Source organism: Ischnura elegans, chromosome 9 (genome assembly GCF_921293095.1).
Source record: "Ischnura elegans chromosome 9, ioIscEleg1.1, whole genome shotgun sequence".
Classification (NCBI taxonomy): Eukaryota; Metazoa; Arthropoda; class Insecta; order Odonata; family Coenagrionidae; genus Ischnura; species Ischnura elegans.
The window spans coordinates 71,363,761-71,385,596 of record NC_060254.1 but is presented as its reverse complement, the minus strand read 5'-3'; the positions used below and the strand labels follow the sequence as shown (position 1 = coordinate 71,385,596).

At 37.8% G+C, this 21,836-nt stretch overlaps 1 protein-coding gene across 1 annotated transcript in view; it reads left to right on the top strand.

Moving 5' to 3' along the window:
* LOC124164953 overlaps nucleotides 1-21,836 on the top strand; it is a gene marked incomplete at its 5' end in the record, with an annotated part of 107,842 nt that overhangs the window by 48,029 nt on the left and 37,977 nt on the right. Inside the window, 5 exons of the mRNA XM_046542190.1 lie at nucleotides 12,003-12,080; nucleotides 14,341-14,768; nucleotides 17,876-18,021; nucleotides 19,478-19,679; nucleotides 21,704-21,794. Of these exons, the coding sequence (XP_046398146.1) occupies nucleotides 12,003-12,080; nucleotides 14,341-14,768; nucleotides 17,876-18,021; nucleotides 19,478-19,679; nucleotides 21,704-21,794 (945 nt within the window). The remainder of the gene's footprint in view (nucleotides 1-12,002; nucleotides 12,081-14,340; nucleotides 14,769-17,875; nucleotides 18,022-19,477; nucleotides 19,680-21,703; nucleotides 21,795-21,836) is intronic.

The following is a 21,836-nucleotide window of genomic DNA, read 5'->3' as shown; positions in this document are numbered from 1 at the left end:
TCCCCTTCCCCCCTACCACTCGCACAGTCGGATATTCGTCCTCCCCCACCCCCTTCTATTAGTGGATCTTTTCCCTCCCTTCAGCCGCAATATTGCTTTCTAGTATCTCCCCAGGCGACGGTTGAGTGCTGCCGAATACTTCGAGGCATTCCCGTCTAGTGAAACGATGCTATTAAGTGCGCCTAGTCTTGACCACCAGCTGTTATTCCTAAGGGGCTTCCATTCATTAGTGGTAATGGATGGCTTTTAATAGCATAGTATAGTTTATGACTCGATAAATAACTAAATTTGAATAGTTTAAAGTATGTTTTAGTTACGCTGAATTGTTAAGGCCTCAACCTTGTTGAATTTTAATTTAGGAAAAATAACATCGTGCTTTCTTCTGCTCAATCTTGAATCGTCGACTAGTTTCAATATAATGTATCATTTTCAAGAATGGTGACTCTACTTTGTAAAACCAGTCTCTTGAAAATGATACAGGCCATTGAAACTAGTCGACAATTAAAGATTAAGTTGTAGAAAGCACAGTTGTTATTTTTCGTAACTTGAATTAGTTAGTTAAATTCTCAATGAGAATGTTAAAATTTGCAAAAAAAACTAGCTTTTTCTCAAGAACAAATCGAGCATTTATTTTGATGGAATTTTATTGTTACAATGCTTATGTAACAGCTACTGCATTTATTTTTATGCTGTACATTTTGTAATTTTCTGGTGGCTCAATTTTTGCCTTATTACCTTGGAGACCACCTCGAGCTTCCTCTCCTTTGCTGTTAACAGTTTTCGCAACAAATATTTTTTTAAAGGAAATAAATAATTATAATGTAGTTATTTTTTGATTAATTGGTAGATGATTAGGTTGGGTTTTATTTATTTATATTAATATTCAATAGTATCTTAATTTCATGAAATTATTGGTTGTCCATTATGAGGACCAGTAGCTTCTTATCCTATTGGTGGTAATTTTTCGAGGAAATCCGATTCAAAAAGATGAACTCGTTTAGAGACGAATCTTATCGAATTCTATAAATTATATTTAGATTTTATAATATTTCTTGGAGTTTAGGTCAATGTAAAACAAATTATAGATTTATTTTGAATCATCCTCAGGGCTCTTAACTTTGTACATATTTATTGATCAATAAATATGTACAAAGTTAAGAGCCCTGAGGATGATTCAAAATAAATTGAAACGTTGGCTATAACTTGTTTTACATTGACCTAAACTCCAAGAAATATTATAAAATGTATTAAACAAGGTCAAGAATAGAAGAGAAAAATAATAATAATAATTCTATTTAGATAATGGGAAAGAGAGTGCCCTAGGCCTTGCATTCCTGGAGTAATGTATTTTTCATCATTGACTTAATCCTCCATGCTTTAGCACATTCAGATCTTAAATCCCTGGATCTCGTTCCTTAATTCAATCACACGCAATATGGGTTTCAAGGAGATCCCCAGGAGCTGTCAGAGTGCTCCCTTAGACTTCCTGGAATTCTTTTCTGGTGAAACAATGCTCTTAATTGTACCTAGTCTTGACCACCAGCTGTTATTCCTTAAGGGTGTTCTATACCTCCGCGAAAAACGGCTCTGCAGACTTCAATTTGCTCGCCATTTACTCGCTTATACTCCACTCTGGAGAGAACTTCTTTTGGATATGGTTTAAGTTAAGATTATTGTTGAAGGCTAGTGAAAAAAAATTATCTGAAAAGCATTTCTTAATTAGTTATTGGCGCTGAAAAACACAATAAAACGCCTGTTTTCTCGATGTAATTCTACCACGTAGAAAACGCGATTTGAATTTTTTTTTCGGGAAATGAGAACATTCATCCTTCTTCTTGGAAATAAGACACGTTTCATGAATGTCATCTTTGTAATAACCACGCTGTAGCTCAAATTCCGGAGCGTGTTTTCTCAACGTCAAGCGCTTACGATCTTTTCTTCCATGGCGCTGCTGTGTGATCCCCCACTCTCGAGGAAAGAGCTTCCCACCCCACAGCAGTCTCTCTCACTACTTCCCCTCCAACGTCCCTTGTGTCCCCTCCTTTCCTCTCTCTCGCCCATCTTCGGACCCCAGCGAGCTAACAGTTTTTTTTTCTTTATCATCCGAAGCCCTGTGTTGTGTTGCGAGCGGTGTGTTTGAAACGGGGGGAGCACGAGTTTTCAAGTTTTCTGTTCTCATGCAAGGAAAGTGAAAGGAAATCTAAGAGGAAGAAGAATATGAAGACCAATAGAGGAGAAAATAGGAAGCATATCTTTTGTGGGAAGGTAGAAAATAAGTACTAGGAATAATCCTTTTTAAGTGTGATACATTATTAACTGTTTTTATATCTTTAGACACGTATTTTCGTCCACGTAAAATCTGTAAAAAAACGTGATGCAGCTAATAAATACACTATCAAATTATTTTAACTATTTTTGGCATTCCAAACCTACAACAAAATATGCTATTTACACTGTAGTAGGAGACACTGCTTTAAATTTAGTACTTCTCGATAATGTATTGGCTATGACTATAACATATTAATTTTTTTGTAACCAAACATTGAAAATAAGATGAATATAGAGAATATACTGCACATTATCAGTTAGGTCCTAGGTTACACCATCGCCTTTTAAGTTCTTGCCGACGCTAAAAAAGAATAAATATTTCACCAAGTAGGCAATATATTGTGTATACCTTCATTTCGTGTCTAAATATTTTCAAAAGTAACCGTTATGTCATCTAAACACGATGTGAAAAGTATCACGTTGGTTTATTTGTCTCGCATTTCCGACGTATATGTTTCTCGATAACTTACAACCGAGGGAATAAACTTCGATAAGTTATTTTCTTATAAAAATATTCCTTTATTAAAATTATTAATATTAATTATTACGTGAGTCACCGAAAAGAAAGAATTTGAACTTGAACCAACGTATCACTAAGCAGGGGTTGATGCTTGGTCGATGTAATACAGCGATGACGTCTAGATGACCAAATTTAATCGTTAACTATCTCCTATTTGCGTAAATATGCTTTTGTAAGCAAAAATAGATACATGAGATCCAATAAACCCGCGAACCAGTTTTACAAGTATAACACAAGAATTTTACTTGCGTAGTAGGTGTGACGAGAAAACAACCAATACACTAGGATAAAACTCGAATGTGGGATATTTATTTCTCTCGAGTGAAGTTATGAACACTGTTAGCGTTATATCTCTCACCGACAACCTGTTTCACGCGCTGCTTACACTCTTCTGAGCGACTGATTCTCTCAATGAATTGTTCTCACTTCAGGTCGTAATGAACCGAAACTCTGATGATGAATACAACTTTTCTCGGAAGTGCGCGGCAACTTCCGCGATTTTTCGACTCTAATTTTTGTGAGAATGACTGAACGAGGTAGTTAGTATCTTTTACCCATTCATCGAGCGAATCATTAACTAAAATTACGATTTCGTGTCGGAGTAAACCCCCAAATTGCGATATAAAAATGCGTGACTTCATGTAAAATACTAGGGCGCAGGATCAGGTAGACTCATTTACTTTAACTGTTGAAATTCTTCGGCATAATAATACGTCTAGAACTTTATGGCAACTAAATGTAATTTAATTATAAATTCTTCAGTTTAGAATGATACTAACATCACCGCAGCGCGGTTGTAGTCATTGGGAAGAAACTTAAATTTCTCAAGAACATTACCTGATCAATTTTCCGCTACCCCTCAGTACACTGTATAACCCTTCCTGGATGGCACCCTGCACTGAAGTTAGGTCTTTTACTTCGTATGTTTCCCATTTTTTTTTTCGAAGGGAATTTTCGTTCTTATACTCCACTATTATTAATAATGAATGAGAATACATATATCCGTATTTTATATATGCGTATTTTATATATACCATGACTGTTATTTGCCACGAAAAAAAAACATTTCGCTAAGCCGGGATTCGAAGCCAAATCCTTCCGATTGCCGGTCGGTTACGTTATCAAATATTTTTTTTTAGGCGAATCTTAGACACAAGGAAAAAGAGAATCTCATATTCAAGTAAAAAGGTCGCTTCGCTGTATAATTGGTAGCCTATTTGACCGGCCATCGGGGATATCCGGGTTCGCATCCCGGGTTAGCCAAATGATTTTTTCATGTCGAATGTCATCATCATCATCATTAGTCAACAATCCTAAGATTGGTTTGACGCAGCTCCCCATTTCTCTCTCCTATCCACTAATCTTTTCATAGCTACATATTTATTCTCTTTTACATCCTTTATGACCTGTCCTATATAACTCATTCGGGGCCGTCCCTTGCCCTTTTTCCCTTCCACTTGTCCTTCAACGATTGTCTTCATCAGACCATCGTGCCTCAAAAGGTGGCCAACTAAGTTGTCCCTACTTCTGCGTAATGTTTTTAGGAGGCTTCTCTTTTCTCCCACTCTTCTTAGCACTTCCTTGTTACTCACATGGTCAATCCATTTTATCTTCATCATTCTTCGGTAGCACCACATTTCGAATGCTTCCACTCTTGACTTCTCTGCTGCTGTCAACGTCCAAGCCTCGCTTCCATAGAGAAACATACTCCATATGTAACATCTGATGAATTGTTTCCTCACTTCTATGCTGGTATTTTCAGCTGTAAGAAGATTCTTCTTTTTGTAGAAAGCCCTTTACGCCTGCGCTATTCTGCTGTGTATTTCTTTCTTGCTCCGTCCATCGCTGGTAATTTGCTGCAAACTAATATCTTAGTCCTCTTTTTTTGATTTTCAGCTGATATCTGGCCATTGTCCTTTCCATGTTTGTCAACGTCTTCTTCAAATCCTTCTCTGTCTCGGCTGTGACTGCTATGTCGTCAGCAAATCGTAGCATACCAATTTTTTCCGTGGATATTGACACCCGAAGCCTTCTCCTTGATTTCATTGATGGCTTTCTCTATGTAAACATTAAAAATTAAGGGGGAAAGTGCACAACCTTGTCTCACCCCTTTTCTTATTCTTGCTTCTGCACCGTTTGGTCCACATTTGATTACAGCTACTTGGTTTTTATACAAACTATGAATAATTCTACGATCATTGTAGAGTACGCCGATTTCTTTCAAAATTCTAAGCATTGAATTCCATTCCACGTTATCAAAGGCCTTCTCTAAATCGACAAATGCTATGAAGGTTGGTTTGTTTTTCTCCATTCTCTTCTCTATGATCATCCTAAGTGCCAAAATTGCTTCCCTTGCGCCCCTGCTTTTCCTAAATCCGAATTGGTCCTCATCCAGGAATTCTTCTGCTCTTCGTTCAATTCTCCTGTAAATGATTCTTGTCAGAATCTTCGACGCATGTGTGGTCAGGCTTATTTATGGTCCTAAATTCTTCGCACTTCTCAGCTCTCTTAAGATGCTTGCTTCAATGTCATTCTTTTCAACTTCACTTTCCTCTTCGACAACTTTTGAACTAAGTTTGCTCCCGTTGTATAATTCCTCCAGGTATTCCTTCCATCTCTCGGCTTTGTCTTCGTTTTCAATTAGAATGTTTCCATTCTTGTCCCTTATGGTATTACATTTTGTGTTTTGTTCCTTGAAATGGTTCCTCACTATTCTATAGGCCGCTTCCACTTTCCCTTGTACGAGGTTATTTTGTACGTCCTCACATATGTTCCTCATCCACGCTTCATTGGCTTTCCTCGCTTTGCGGCAAATCTCGTTCCTTATTCTCTTGTAGCAAGCCTGTCCTTCCTCAGTGTTCGTATTCTTATACTTTCTCCGTTCTTCAATGAGGTCTAGGACTTCATCCGTGATCCATGGCTTCTTCTTAACACATTTTCTTCTCCCTAGAACTTCTCTAGCGGCCTCCTGAAATCCACTTTTTATGTTAGTCCAGTTATTCTCAACTGAGTTTTCAGACTGATCTAATTCTATCTTGCGCTCCACCACTTCTTGAAAGGTCGAATACATACTTGGTGTATTTAACTATGCACTCGAGCGCGTGACTGCGTACAAAGTTACTTGTTCGATGCAATACTTTGTATGAGTGAGAGCAAAAAACCTTTTGCATGTGACGCTGGATCCTCTTTCATAAATAACTCTAACCACTGTACGGAAGCTAACATTTAATGTCCGTTCCTTGCTTAACAACTTTATTTGGTAGAATGATTAATGGTTTTCAAACGCTCTACATTAAAGCATATACTTACTTTGATTTAAAAATAAAATCCGAAGATTCGAACGTGATGGAGCGGAATTTTTCCATATTGAAATAAACACTTGAAATTTTCCACGATTAGAAGAAAAGTTATTGTGACTTAGATTTCAATGTTATGACAACATCTTCAACGTACAAATGGTGTGTAATTCATTCAATGTATCATTTTGGAACTATGCCATGTCTGATTACGAACTAATGGATTGGACTTTGCCAACATTTGGTTCGCTTTAATTTCGTAGGGAATAAATTATTTCCAATGCCTTTACTAATTTACTTTGAAAAACTGCGAGAAATCTTCCTCCTTCCGTTAATTATATAAAAGATAAGGGGCATAAGATCGAAATTCAGAGGAAAAGGTTCCGCCCTAAATAAATGGATAATTATGGTAAAGCTAGAGACTAAGCCGGTAGATACCATAGTGGTACAGGTTTGCATAACTATGACGGACTACTAGGATGAAGAAGTCAAAGGCGTCTACGAAGATATCACAGCAGTAATCAAACAGGTAAGAGGCGGAGAAAACCTTACAATTTAAGGTGATTGGAAGGAGAAGTCTTTGTGTGTCAATATTAACGGATAAAAAGCAGTACATATGCTATGATTCGCTGACGGCATAGCAGTCAAAGCAGAGACAGAAGAATTTTACAAATATAGAAAGGAATATTGCCAGATATCGTTTGAAAATTAACAAAAGGAAAACTATGATATTAGTATGCAGCAAAAGAGAGGAGGCTAGGACAAACATTAGGCTAGGAAATCAAAAGCTAGAAGAGGTGAAAGCGTTTTCTTACCTGGGAAGCCGAATTACCAACGATGGACGAAGCAAGAAAGAAATAATCAGTAGGATAGCGCTGGCGAAGAGGGTTTACTACTAAAAGATGACTCTTCTTACATCTGAGATTACAAGCATAGAAGTAAGGAAACAATTCATCATATGCTCAGCAGAGAAGTCAAAGAGTATAAGCATTCGAAATGTGGTTCTACCGAAGGATGATGAAGTTAAAATTGATCGAACGTGTAAGTAATGAAGGAGTGCTAAGAAAGTGGGAGAAAACATAAGTCTTCTTAAAAACTTAAGCAAAAGACGGTACAACTTACTTGAACACATTATGAGACATGATGGCCTGATGAAAACAATCGTAGAAGGACAGGTGGAAGGGAAGAAAGGCAATGGGACGGTCCCGAATGAGATACATTGGACAGGTTATAAAGGATGCAAAAGGGAAGAAATATGTCGCTATGAGGAGGCTAGCGGATAGGAGAGAAGAATGGAGAGCTGCGTCAAATCAATCTAAGGATTGTTGACAAATTATTATGATTTCATACCTATAATCCCTTGGTACCTAGAAGAGCAGAAATATTCAGAAGCATATTTGTCCAACAGCGTGTACTATAGCCCAAACGTAGGAGGGTGAATTTTATCAACATACTGGCATTAAAATCTGGTTTTGGGGTAAGACAGGGATTATTCTGTCGGACGATATTGGATGTATTTTTTTTATTTTAAACTACATTTTGGTAGAATTACAATTAAAATTCTCTCTCATTTCACAGGCCTGTATTGTCGGCTTTCGAACTCAAAAGGTCTTGCTTATTGAAGTGAGGAACAGATACTGCTGTATTTGTGCGAGAAGTAGAGATAAAAAATTGGAGGTGAAAGAGCTAAGGTACAAAAATTGCAGCAAATCCTCGGCAGCAATGGAAGCTGAGAAATTAGTCAAAGAGTTCAAAACAGGTATAAAAATGCGCGAATTAAAATATCATTGGATAATTGGTACGATAATATAAGGCACGGAATAATTCAGTGTCATTGTTCTAGAAAATACTATAATACTATCATTTCATTCGTAGGTGATGGTGACAGCAGCGTTAGGAAGAAATTGATTGAAGTACTGCCCTACGGTATCAACTGCCCAATAGTTAGAGTGCATAAATCATTTATTGTGCAACTACTGCAACAGGTTGAGGGAAATCGCAGAGAAATCAAACAAAACAGGAAGGTTATCAGTCGCTTTGCGTAAGAAAAGGGAGACAATACCACGGAAAGGGACACATTTTCGTTCTTCGGCCGATACTGTAATAATTTGAGTGAAGCTGATTATTTGAATCCACACCCCCTTGATAGTATTGTAAAATGATATAATGTTAATATATAAGCATTTTGTTACCACTTGAGGCGGTAATTTATGAGGCTTTATTATACTTGCCTCATGGATAATGGCAGAAATAAGTACTACAGGGATTTTATGGAAACGTAGACATTACAACGCGGAAGTGTCGGGAGTAAAGCCAAAAAGGCAAGGATGTAAGACAAGAGCGTACCCAGGGTCATAACTAGGGGGGAGAGGGCAATCCATAGTCTAGAAGGGGGCGCAAACCAAGTTGCGACATTTTAGCATAGAAAAGGTGAATGAAACAAATATTTTAAGAGAATAATAACAGCGCTTTATTAGTTTATGATATCGTTTCCTAGAAAAAATATCTTTATTTTAGTTACATATCTTATACCTACTAATGCATATCATTTTTCGTGGATTTACAGAAAATTTGTTGAATACTTTCGTTTCAATTAAGTACTGATTTTGCTTAAATACTTTTGAGATTTTTCCTTCTGGAGGGGGCAGCTGCCCCTTTTCTGCCCCTCGCCCATGATGTAAGGTTCGATTTTTTCGTGGGAGAAATTCAGGAGGAACGTCTTCTTTGTTATTACTCATCGTCCTTACTGTAGCCAATTTAAAAAAATAAATTTCTACTGTTAAAGACTGCTGGTACACTAATTGCCAATGGTAACGTTTCTTCCTCTGCATTCAATGTGTTCAGCTAAGCGTTTGAAACTTTCATGAGGTGAATTGGATTCTTTGAAAGGGCATCTGGCTATGTGCACATATAAATTTCAATTTTTAGGTAAAATTTCCTAGCATCCACCACAGTAATGACTTCAATACCATATTTCTTTGGCTTTTGGATAGATACTGCGTTATCGGCATCGAAATTATATAAGTTGCTCAAGGATCGTTATGTATTCTGATTGTGTATTTGCAAATTCAAATTTGTTGGATATTTTATTAATGAACTCAGTAACTGCGACTTTCTAGTCACTTTTCTTACTTTCTAGTCTAGTCTATGACTATCTAGGTCAAAAAAATAATGCACCGTAGAAAAAAATCCGATAGCTCAGTGTAAGAGAAAAATTTGATAGACTTTCTTTGCTCCAAATCTCCCTAATATCAACATTGAGAATTTTATTCGCACCTGAGAGAAAAAGGAGACTAATAAAAGCCAGTTAATCATCTTCACTCACCTGCCTAGTACCACAATCTCTTGCATAATTTCCACAAACTGAATTAAAGTAGGGATTTGTGATTTCCACTATTATATCTAATAATTCTGCGCAAAAATTGGCGAAATGCTGATGATTCATTTCACTCGGTTTTTGCTCATGGGTGTACTCCAGGAAGATGGGTCATCGGCGATTTAATCAATCCCAATGCGAGCAAATGAATTTTCATCGTCTTCACGATGGAACGGAAGCGAGAATAAATTGCACCACTTACGGTCGCGTCGGGTCAAAACATCGGTTGCAGCAAAACTAGGGAACACTTTGAATATTAAAAGTTACTTAGAGTTAGAATTACAAGAAATTAGAAAATTACAGGAAAAACTCCAATTCAAACGGCATCATTTTAATAAAAAACATCGAAGGAAAAAGTCAATTTGACCCGATGCGATCTGTTCAGGGTTATTGGCCTTATTAAAGCTGTATGCGATGTATGATGCAATATGCAATTTATGATGTTCTTGCCATATAAATCAATAAATATTAAAAATGATTGAAAATCTGTTTTCGTTCATTCATTACTCGTCATATTCATTAGTGTTCTACCTGTAACGCTATGATTGCTGAATGAACACGTTTCATAAAGTAACAGTATTGAATACACGTTTTCAAATGGACGTGGGTGATTACTATTTCATTCATACTGAGGAATAACGTAAAAATGTAAAGTTGGACGTTAAAAAAAAGTTTCACGAAGTACGCGCATTTCGGTTAGCGTAATTGACTTTTACGATACTTTGAATAGCACTTAAAAATTTTGTGATGCGAACGTTGACCAGCTCTCCCGTTCGAGGGGGAGTCGAATAAGGAGAGAACAATGCAAGTAATCGCCTTTCTTCATAGAAGCCGGCCGTACCTACCAGCCTCGTCGAGAGCGTGCGTATTTGGATTCTTCCAAGAAACGTCAACCGAGTGGCTGAGATGGGACTAATGCCACCAGAGAGCAAAAATCAACCTCCGAATCCTGACCACTCTCAACATCGCCCTTCCGCAGTGAAATTTGATACAGGGTCGGGTGTTGTTTTCGGTCGAAGCGAAGCTCGACCCCTTCTCCTTTTCTTTTTTTCCTTCCATCAGCGACCACTCCCCTCCACCCAAGGAGGCTTCCCATTCCACTGGCCGTAGCGGCCGACTTCGCAACTAAAATCCGGCGACGGTTGAATTTGGATTTTTGAATTAGGATAGAACCCCCTTAAGGGCGTCAATAAATCACGATGAAGGAGTGTGTAAGGTTTGAATGGATGCCGATGCTATCGTAATGTTATTTTTTAAGTAAAATAAGTACAAATTTTTCGCACACTTTTATAAATTGGCCGTGGCGTAATTTCCACTGCATTGTTCAAAGTATGTAATACATGTTGCTGTTGTGACTTCATTACTTGATATTTCCCAGACATAGGGCTTGGGTTAAAATGCCAGTGTTAATATTCTTCGGGATCCTGTTCCAAATCAATTGGGAATCGAGTACGACGATTTGATTTAATGAGGATGAGGACGAAGATTTAAATTACCTTTGTATCATGATAAATATTTCACTAAATACCTTTTTGGACGAGAATTACAGTTTTCCTGCGATAGGAAGCCTTAAGTAGTCTCGCCAAGGGATAAACTAGAAAGCAATATTGCGGATGATAGAATGAATGAACTAGGCCATGAAGTTAGGACTGCGGGTATTTAAGGATAGTGAAATTAGTCGGTAATGATGAACATAATGCTTCAGGAATGCTAAGCCTAAGGCACTGTATTGTAATTATCGACTTGTGCCACTGCACTCCAGTATCTACGGTCATGAAGGTCTTTGGCTGCCATAGAATACCGCGTAAGTACTGCCATAATATGCCGGACCCTCTTGTCCATTGAAGCGATGCTATTTAATATACCTCTGAAGTGCGTAATTTGTCATTCCTACAGGAGTTGAATGTACGTATTGGTGATGTATAAGTCGGTGAAGTATGTTTTTTTATTAGTTTACGAAGTTTTTATTTCTTCAACTCCTACCATAATGCAACTATTCCCCACGTTTTGAAATGAATTGAAATCCGGCGTTGGAGGCGGAGAAAGAGATCTACATCCATATAATGCCGGGTGAACCACCTCTAGGGTGCTTGGCAGGGGGTGATCCATCACCAGCATGCACCATGCAGGAGGATTCTTGCATGCATACCACGCAGTCATAAAAATTTTACGCATATTAACAAATCGTGCTTCCATATTCATGCAAAGGCGAACAAAAGATGACGAGTTGAGATGCACAAAATTTTTCTTTGCGTTTGGAATGCGTTTTGCCATTATCAGAGATTTTGTATTCATAAAAACGTTACCGTCTTAGTAATATTTCTTAATTTTTGATGTATTTAAGACTCGCATATGATTTGTTTTTTGTTCTCTTGGGAAATTTTTCAACCTAATGCACTCCCATCTTTCAGCAGCTAAATATTAATACACTTATTCTTCTGAGTAAAATTGTTTCTTCTATTTCTGTCTTGTGTTTTTTTAGTCTACGTCGTTCTCGGTCATTACTACGAGCACATTGCTCTTCTGGTGGCCATGGATGAGTTGGAGCTTCTAGATGATGGTGAGTACATCTTGTTCTTTCCTTTTTTATATATGAATGTATTTTGTGAGTTTCATAGCGAATCGAGAGCAAAAATTATTGGCGTAGTGTGAGGATATATGAAAAGGATGCCCCATGACTATAAGCCTTTTTTTAATCGAAATAGTTTTTGTCGAAACATTTCTCATGGATATGCCTGCAAGATAAAGGAGTTCATGTTTTTCTTCATTGTCCGTGTCATACCTCTCCTTCAAAGACTTGACCCTTTTGTTTATGAAGCTCCCCATAACATATTACTGGAGCTTTTGCGGAAAGCCTATCCAGTTCAGTACGAATTTATCCGAGTTAGTTTTTCGGATCGCCATTTTTATCGTAGTCTTTTTTCGTTAAATAGTTTTATATCTACTTTCAATTTGGTAAACATTGGGACTGCTATAGTTGCGAAGCGAAATAGGCCCCTGATCGCGATTGAGTTCTAATTAATGCATGAACCATTTTATTGCTTCCTTTTTAAGATGGATGGTGTACCTTGACTATTTGTTTCGTCACGTAGAAGAGTATGTAAGGGAAAGATGACAAATGGAAAGAAACTGGGATTTAAAGCACATTTTATGTGAAATAAATACCATTATAATTTTCTCATTGGTTTTGCAGTTGTAGGCTTTAAATTTTTCGGTTCACGCCTACTTATTTTCCTGTTAAACACCTACATGGTGTTTGGCAGGGGCTGAACCGTCATCGACATACAATAGGAGATTAAAGATTTTCTTCCACTCGCATGCACAACTCAACGTGCACGCTACATGTATGACTCATTTTTTATTGATTACATATAGATGCTACTTATGTGGGTAATTTGATATGAACGTATGTGGGTATCGATTCTCTTTTGACCTTTTTCGGCGAAATTCCTCATAGTATTTGCAATACATATTAGTAGTAGTAGGATATCCACGTCATTCATCCAGGCATTTATTTTTAATCTGCATGCAAGGAATGACGTCCTTCGGGAATGCTTTAACTGCAATAAAAACATATCATCTATTTAATGAGTATTTCTCAAATGAGAATTCGAGATGATGGATTAAGAGATATGGCGAGCGTGCCCGCTGAGCGGAATGTGGTTTGATGGCCTCCAACTGTTTGAATGGGAATGGAAATATTTCTGAATCCCTCCTTGCAAGAAAACTTCCCTCGTTCGAAATTGCTCCTTCATTTCCTCAGTTAAAATTGTGTTTGTCATCTACAAAACGAGAAATCACTCTCTATAATCAAAATGTTATTTATATTTTCCCTTATTAATTCGTCGAATAAACTAAACTTTAAGCCAGTTTATCTCCCAGTTATTTGATTATTTTAAGTCCATGATCGGGGCAGCTAATAACTCATTATAAACAGGCATTTGGAATTATGATCCATCAATTCCTACAACGTGCACACTGCCTCATCAAGTTTCTCATATACGAGTCATTCCTGTCTTTCCTTCTTCCAGTTGTATTAAGCTGGCAGCTCGTTGTATTAAGTTGTATTTTGTCAAAAAAAAAAAAAAGAAAAAAATAGAGCAAAGATAGCTAAGAAAATATATGTATAAGATGATAAAATTTGCTAATTGCTACGAACAAGATAAGGAAAAAAACTCATCGCGAATGTGGCCGCCCCGTATCTCATTGATTTCAGTAATTAGTCCGATTTTCGGGCTGCGTCCGCATATGTTGTGGAATAATCCTCTACAGTTTCGCCAGCTATCCTGCTGGCATCCTCAGGTGAAGGATGGCAATTAGGGTTATATTATCCGGGTTATATAGGGTCTGCATAACGGAATCCGGTCGAACATGCATACGCTTGTTTCGGAATCCTTCTCACCCTCTCCAGAGATATATTTATATGCATAGATATAATATAAATAATAATATGTAAACTCTTTAACTCCGTGTAGTAATGATATAAACTCTTTAACTATCAGTCATTTTTCAATATGGTCCCCATGCAAGCAGCATATTCTAAAGGCCGTTTACGAGGAGGACGTACTTGCTCAATCTGACGCGTGTACGAAGGCGCAGTCAAAATTGCGTCGTGTAAAGCGGTGAATCGCTGGAACACAAGCGAGAATACGTGGATGTGAGATGGCAAAATAGCCCCTGTTCTATTTTCGTTCATGAATTCGCGCAATTCCACGACATTTTAGAAAATAATGCAGTTCTAACCTGCGCAATTCCGTGCCCCGTGTAAAACGGCCCTAAGTGAGGCCATACTAGAGTGCATTAATTGTCATTTTTCTCAGGGGATTATTTCGTGGTGGGCGTGGACTCGTCCGAGCCCTACGACACCTCAGCCCCCGCCAAGTACTTCGCGGGCCCTCTTCTCGACCATCCGCACCCCAGGGCCGTCTCCGCCTCCCGCTCCTACCTCGCCATCCTGCCCTCCTCCTCCCCCGTCCTCTCCTCTCCCTCCCCGCCACGCCCCCGGCCCAGGACCATGGCCCTCCCAGCAATCCCCAGAACTGGCTCTCGGAGGCGACTGCTACCCGTGGCCCGCGGCATCTCCGGAGGCAGTGGTAGAGGCGGTGACTCCAACGGCGGCTCCTCCGCGGACGCGCAGAACCCCATCCAGGAGGCTGCGGATCGTTTCACGGCGCTGGTCAACGCGTACATGGAACTTCCGCCCTTCTCGTTCAGAAACCCTTTGGTGGCCCTGGGAGTTGCTGTGAAGGTGGGTATTCGGATAAAAAACAGAGAAAGGCTTTGGTTGTGAGGAAAAAAATCACTTACTTTTTATTTGAATGAACTACTTTGCACGCGCTCACTGGAAGCCTGTCTTTCAAATTCTCCTTCACTAACACTGGAAAAGTTATACTGGTCCCATTACACTTGAATCGTCATTTTTGTCCCGCTTACGCACTTTGCGTTAATTCATCGCCGCTGAAGAGGTGGTATATATACTCACCTGCAGCCGGACCATCCGCGGGTATATAAGCCCATTGATTTTGAGGTGAGAGAGAGAGAGATTATCGGGTTTCCAACCGAACCAGGGTCTACATGTTGTAGGCCTACGTTTCGTTGGGATACTTTCCTAATATCCCCAGGGCTGATGATAAGGATATCGCTATTTTATTCTTTTTATGTACCATGTAATGCTAATTTAGACCGCAATTTATATGGTTAAGATATTGCTAGGAAAAATATGAGAATTTGGATGGAGATAAATGTGATCTTATTGCCGATGTCACTGGCAGACGACTTTTTGCTGTAGGACAGCTTAGGATTGCGCACGTACTCGGTAAAAGCAAACTGAAGTGAGTATGCACGGTAAATCTCTGGAATGCTCGTGGGCCTGAGAAAATATAATATTACTATTCACCCAATTATCTGTAAATATAGAATTTTTTTGAGGCAGCAGAATGCCGTTTTTTTATAACGTGGGTAGATATTCAGGCAATCCTTTGTTAAATACAGTGACACCTATCTTAATCGACCACCGAATTGGTAAAAGAAACTCTGCCGCTTAAGGAGGATGCCGGACTTTTAAATGGAGGATGCCGGTGTGAGGTGTGCCCTTTGCTTTTATACAAATGGGTTCCCTTTCTCTCGTAACGGTAACTTCCAGGCTTCGCTAGTGGCTGCTCGCACTGCGTAGTGAAAAGGTGGAGAATTAGAAAATGACATTTTTCAAGATAGGAACTTGGAAAAAAGCGAAAGTACTAAAATAAACAGTCGGTAGTGATCGAGTGAAACACCATTTGCCATGCAGGCATACTCACTGATTTGTAGATACATGCATGCAAAAACTACTAAACCTCCAGCAAACAATTAAGCTTTGAGCTTAAATAAACATGAGCTTTGAGTTAGTATCAATAGTACGATTGCACAATCTCACCCATTTTGAGATTAAATGTTTCAGACAGTTATAATCGCACCGTAAAATGATATCGTCGAATGGCCAGCCGTAATCACAGGATTAACTGTTGAAATATGAGCCAGTTTCATCGAGAATATAATCAGAGTAGTGCTTTCCTCGGTTTACGGTCCTTTTGCGACAATGGTCATTTCCCTGTTTTAATTAAGATTAAATCATTTTGTCACTCAAAATATTGTTGGCACTTTGGCAAATTTGCTTAGGGTATTCCTATCCAATTCATGTTTTCAGTGATTGATACATTGCCTAATCGATACCAGCGTTGCAGCTGCGTAAAATATAGCTCATAGCAGTATTAGTGTAACTCATCAAATGATTAAGGACTACTCTCTATCTGGATTCCTAAAAATGTGATTGACGGCAATGTATTCAAGCTTTCTTGTTTAAAAAAGATGCTGTTTGATTGATTTTTACATCCATTGGAAACCGCCCTCTATCTCTATCATGAGGGCTCACTATTATGCTTTTCATTGCATCGGAATATATTACTATTCTTTGACAATTTCATGGCTTTCACTTAATTCTCGTTCAATTACTTACTATAAAATTAAAATCAGAGTCCATCGTGGTTTTATTGAAAGTTTTCGCGTGCATTAGTAATGCCTGCGGTCGCATTTCATCTGATTGAAACGGGGAATATCGGGAGTCCAAAATTTATTGTTCGGGAAATTTCTGTGGTCCATCGTTTTTTATAACATTTCATCTCATTTTAATGTTTTTATTCATTTGGAGTGAATGCTGTCCGCTTTGTTTAGAGCCGTGATTTATGGCTACGATATGAGTTGACGGAAATGCTTCCCGAGAGAAAATTCATGCAGCATTTGTCCACAAAAACTTCAAGTCCTTTTGTATAAATGGCTCTCGTTTATTAATACTTATAAATGGATACTTCTAATACTTAGCTTAAAAATTATGGTTCGTATTTGTCCATATACTGAACAAGTAAATGTTTCACAGAATTTAATTCTCTCATCTTTAGTGCACTGTCTTTTACATACATCAAATCTTAAACGAATCTCACGACATTGGCGCGCATAAGGCGCGTTTCAGAGAGCTGCTCCGGTGAGCCGTAAAAATTACCCCCTATGAGCCAGTTCACAAAGTTAAATGAATTTAAAATGGGGCATATGTATCGTTGTCTTTTATAGAATATGATAATAATTTTATGACCTCTTAAAATTGGAAGAGTTTTATATGTATATATTCCATTTCTTATTCTTTTAATGTGTTACAATTCTGGTAACTTTCTTTTGTATTTCTTTTTTTTACTTTTCCATTTTCATTTGAAATTGCAGGCAAATTTTCATTAAATTTGAATTTTTTTCCATGGATTATATTTTTTACGGATTATAGTCAATATTCAGTAACACAAATTTGAATCCTAAGTTGATTATGATGAACGAAAGTTAATTTTAGATTAGAAAACCAGGAAATCGGTGAAATGAGTCTCCAAATTTAGATCAATTCCTTCAATTAAAAAGAAAAACCATACCCGACTTTTAAACTTTCTAATAAAGAGTAGCTTCAACGTTTTACTGTAATTAGTTACCAAAAAGATTCCAGTTCCACCAGAAAAGAACATCTTGCAGAAAGTTCTTGACATTAATGAGGGATGACATTGCTTAGAAGCAAATTGCTTTCTTTTCGTATGCCAAGTTACGCCGATAAATTTTAGCCCCGAGAAAGTTTTTGTTTGGAGTGGGTATTTCTGATTACCAGGAGTACCTTTTTTTGTAATTCGGTTCAAAATTTTCTGATGTTTTTCACTCGTGAATATTATCTCTAAGGTTTCCAATTTACAGCTAGAGGCCGATCCAATGTATTTCTACTACAGATCATGGTGGCTAAATACTCAATCTGTCAATATATGTTGTTTAATGGTCGGTGTATTCTCCTCTTTCAAGATTCCTCCAGAAGCGGCTTACTTGTATGATGCAGTGCACCTGTACGTCAGAGCCTTGGAGACGGTGCTGCTCTCTGGCGGCGATCCAAGGAACGGCACTGCAATAATAGAAGCCATGCGGGGGGCGCGCTACCTCAGCGCCATGGGGTGAGTAAAGTGTGACTCACGCATGGAGTTGATTGATTATGGGTGTCGGAATTATTAGCTTTCACCAGCGCACAGTGGATTGAAAGTGAAATAAGTCATTCAAAAAATGTAATATTTGATAAAAATAAATGTAAATTTTAGTGCACTATCTAATTCAAAGATTTAAAGAAACATATTTAAGGTGATCAATGGATAATATATCGGATAAGAGGGCAATATCTGCAAAAAATGGCGAAAAAAAGATTTGAAAACATAGTAGTTAAAGGAAGGCGAAATTGTTCTAAAAGAAACGTTGCAGTATCCTATAAACTACTGGTTCCATTTCAGACCTTGCGTCTCAGAGTTTTGAAGGGGATAACAACTATTTTTAAGTACTTATGTAATAGAATTTTTCAATTCATACTCTCTTGGATGATGCCTATGGACGGAAGTAAAAATAATTACACAAATTAAACAAATTTGTAGCCACTTCATTCTTAACTCGTAGCCATGCGGCAGTTGGTGTAAATATAATCGCTTTACTTGATTCCTTTAGGAATAAAAATAGCCCCTGGGAGCATGAAAAAATTCTCATATATCATTATTTATGAACCCACTAATGCTTGTATCGTCTCATCATGAAATTTGCGTATTCTACTTTAGTATCGTTGCCTCCAAATGCCTTAATATCGATTGATCAACTCAATGATAAATCGAGTGATCTTGCCGCGCTGGAGTCCATCGCCTTTGGCAGCTTACGCTTAAATGATGACTTTGGTATTGTATCGTGGCGAACAATTCAGGACTCAAGAGAAGGCTATAGCCATTGTTTATAACTATAGTAATCGGGACTCAAGAGAAGGTTATAGCCTAAAAAATGTAGTAAGGGCATTATCGAAACATTGGGAGCTAGTCCCTGAATTTGGGCACTATCCTTCGCCGCTTCACCTTATGGGTTAATTGTTCTGGCCAGCAACGGAAAAGTAGGGTTTTTATCATACCGGGAACTCTGACTACACTGCGAATAGTGTCATGATGTAATTTTTATGCTATAAGAAAGAACTAGCCCTCATTTAGAATAAAAGAATGTGCTTTAATTGGTACTCATAAACTTTTTTTCTTCATGGAGTAGAATGGTCGTATGTACAATGCAGTCGGTGGAATCGGCAAATGTTTAATATTTTTTGTACCTTTGGCGCAGAATGTGTTTTATGTTTCTTCGGTAGGTAATGAGCTTTCAGCGAATATGTGATTTAGTAATAGTTGCCAGTTAATTTTCTTCCTCCTTTCTTTTCGTCCTTAAACGAATTCTTGCCATTTCTCGTTATTTTGTTTTGGGGTCCTAAATTACCTCTTTGTGCCACTTGTAACGCCCTTCGGTGTAGCTTGGTGGTATTTTTTTACTTTTTATTGTCTTAGATATGATTACTAGTGAGCTGATGGCTTTAGGTGATAATAAAATCACTGTTTTCCACAGTTACATGGTCACCTTGGACAGCAACGGTGATGCTACCGGAAACTATACCGTGATAGGACGTAGGCTTGTCGCTAGTGACCTTGGAGGATCAATGGAATATGCCATGGTTCCAGTTGGCCAATTTTACGCACCACCCACTGCAGTAATCGAGTCGACTGGTGCTGGAACAATTAGCGACGTTCCCGTGAAAGATAATCTTCCGGTAAGTTATTGCCTGTCAGCCTCTCTGTTTTGTGTCTAGCTAATGGCAGTCAATACCATGCTGGTTACTTTATCAATCGATGTCTTCGTTTTCGGCTTTTCTTGGCTTTACCTAGAAATTTTCCTTTTTTGCAAACTTTCTGCAATTATCTGGTATGGTGTGAGGCACAATGTGGTGGAAGTTCTTAATACTAGTAAAATCAGACATTGCTACTACCCAATGGAATTATTGCAATGTATAATTTTACTAGTTACTGCAATTACGCAATATCGGTTCCTCTGATGAATTATTGTTTATCAGCCAAACTTTTTTTCGTGAATGATGCCGTGAATGCTTCGAAAATGAAGGGAAATTTCTGTTTGTAATCCTACCGCATCGATTTGATGACAGAAAGAGCGAGTTTTGTCTTTTTCTTACATCCACTAATAATAATTATCGTGAAAATTGGTGTTAGTAGTATTTCCTTTGTAAAATTCATTATTTTTTATAATGTTACTTGGCAATGCTATTAAAAAATTATGCTCATATCATCGCTGTTTTCATTATTTCTTATGATTGTTAATTTTTATTAAAGACGGGACGCTGTTAACACGTTTCATTTGTTACGTATTGATTATTACGCTCAAAATAAAGATTGAATAAAGTAATTTTGAGTGCAGTCTCACTCGCATGTGATAAGTTGTTTACATCCAGGATGGATAACGTCGTGTAAATTTCATTAGGCTGTACCTAATATTCACGCATTTGAGGTACAACGTGCTTTACTAACTATTTATTAGTGGCCGTAAGCATCTGGGATAAATGTTTCGGTGCCCTGTAATAATTTCATTTAAAATTGAAATTTAACGTATTTACTTAACGGCGTTGGTACGTGTCGCTTAAAGCGTTTGCAACTGCTCCACTATTTTAGATCTAAATATGCTTTCAAGTAACTTAAACTGATACCTAATTGGGAAAGTTAGAGGGTTCATACATTGTGATTCAGTTTTAGCTTATATCTATGAGTATATAATCCATATGAAAATAAAATAAATATATAGTTATTTGTAATCAGAAAAATTATTTTTATTTTAATATAAAATATTAATTCCAAGTACTCATCGGCAATAGCTAGAGATTCTTAAGCCTTAGAAATCGCCTAGCTGTTTATTTAATTGTAATTGCATTCTGTTTTGTATGATTGCATTTCTTAATGTGTTTTTTCCTGTTATTTTGGTCCATTGTCCTCTCAACTGTTCGTGGTAAACACATTTCCCCCAATCACTCCTTGAATGCTTTGTTGACTTCGTGATTTACGCCTGCCTTTCATCAGATTTGGATTATTTCCAAAATCTTTAGTTTCCACGGTAGGTCAGAGGTATCACATGTTTGAGTGTTGCATCTTATCACTGACTTTGTCGAGAGAAAATTATGATCCATTATAATGATAGTGTGAAATATTTTGTTCTCAGTTGGACAATATGTTGCTGTTTTTCGGCGGTAGCTACTCGAGCGAATCATATTTTATGATAGGCTTATTGTTCTATCTTTAAATCTGCTAAGAAAATAATTTTATGGCCGTGGCAAAGCTTTAGCTCTTAAATTTCTTTTCTTGTATATTTAATGTGCGACTTAATGGCGTTGAGAAACCAGGCCCGGTTACTATTTCCATAATATAATTATTTAAAGTTAAGATTCTAGAATAAAAAAGTTATTTTTTTCGTTATTTGGTCCTTAGCCAAGATCTCGAGCTTGTAATCGGTTAAACGTTGCGGTCCTTAACCCTTGTCTGAACTTGGCATTCAGGAATAATCAACTCTAGACGCCAAAAATGCTCAAGGTAGATTACTATCATTGTTCTCGCGATTAATGGACGGTTAGGAAGCAGCACTACATTGCATTTAACGCTATTATAATTTATTTACAATTCGCTTTCAGTAGCAATTAGCAATACTTGAATTAACTCGTGACTTGAATGTGAGACCTGCATTTTTTTAAATTTACCTGACTTATTCCACAAAAACCAATCTGCCACTTTCATCCAGGAGCTTCGAATGCTGTTACCAATGGACTGGGTCGGTGGAGAACCACCACTTGCTGAGCCCACTTGCGGATTTGCCGAAGAGAAATGCATCAGTGAGTTATATTTCTGTTTTTCCCTATGCCCCTTCAATATGG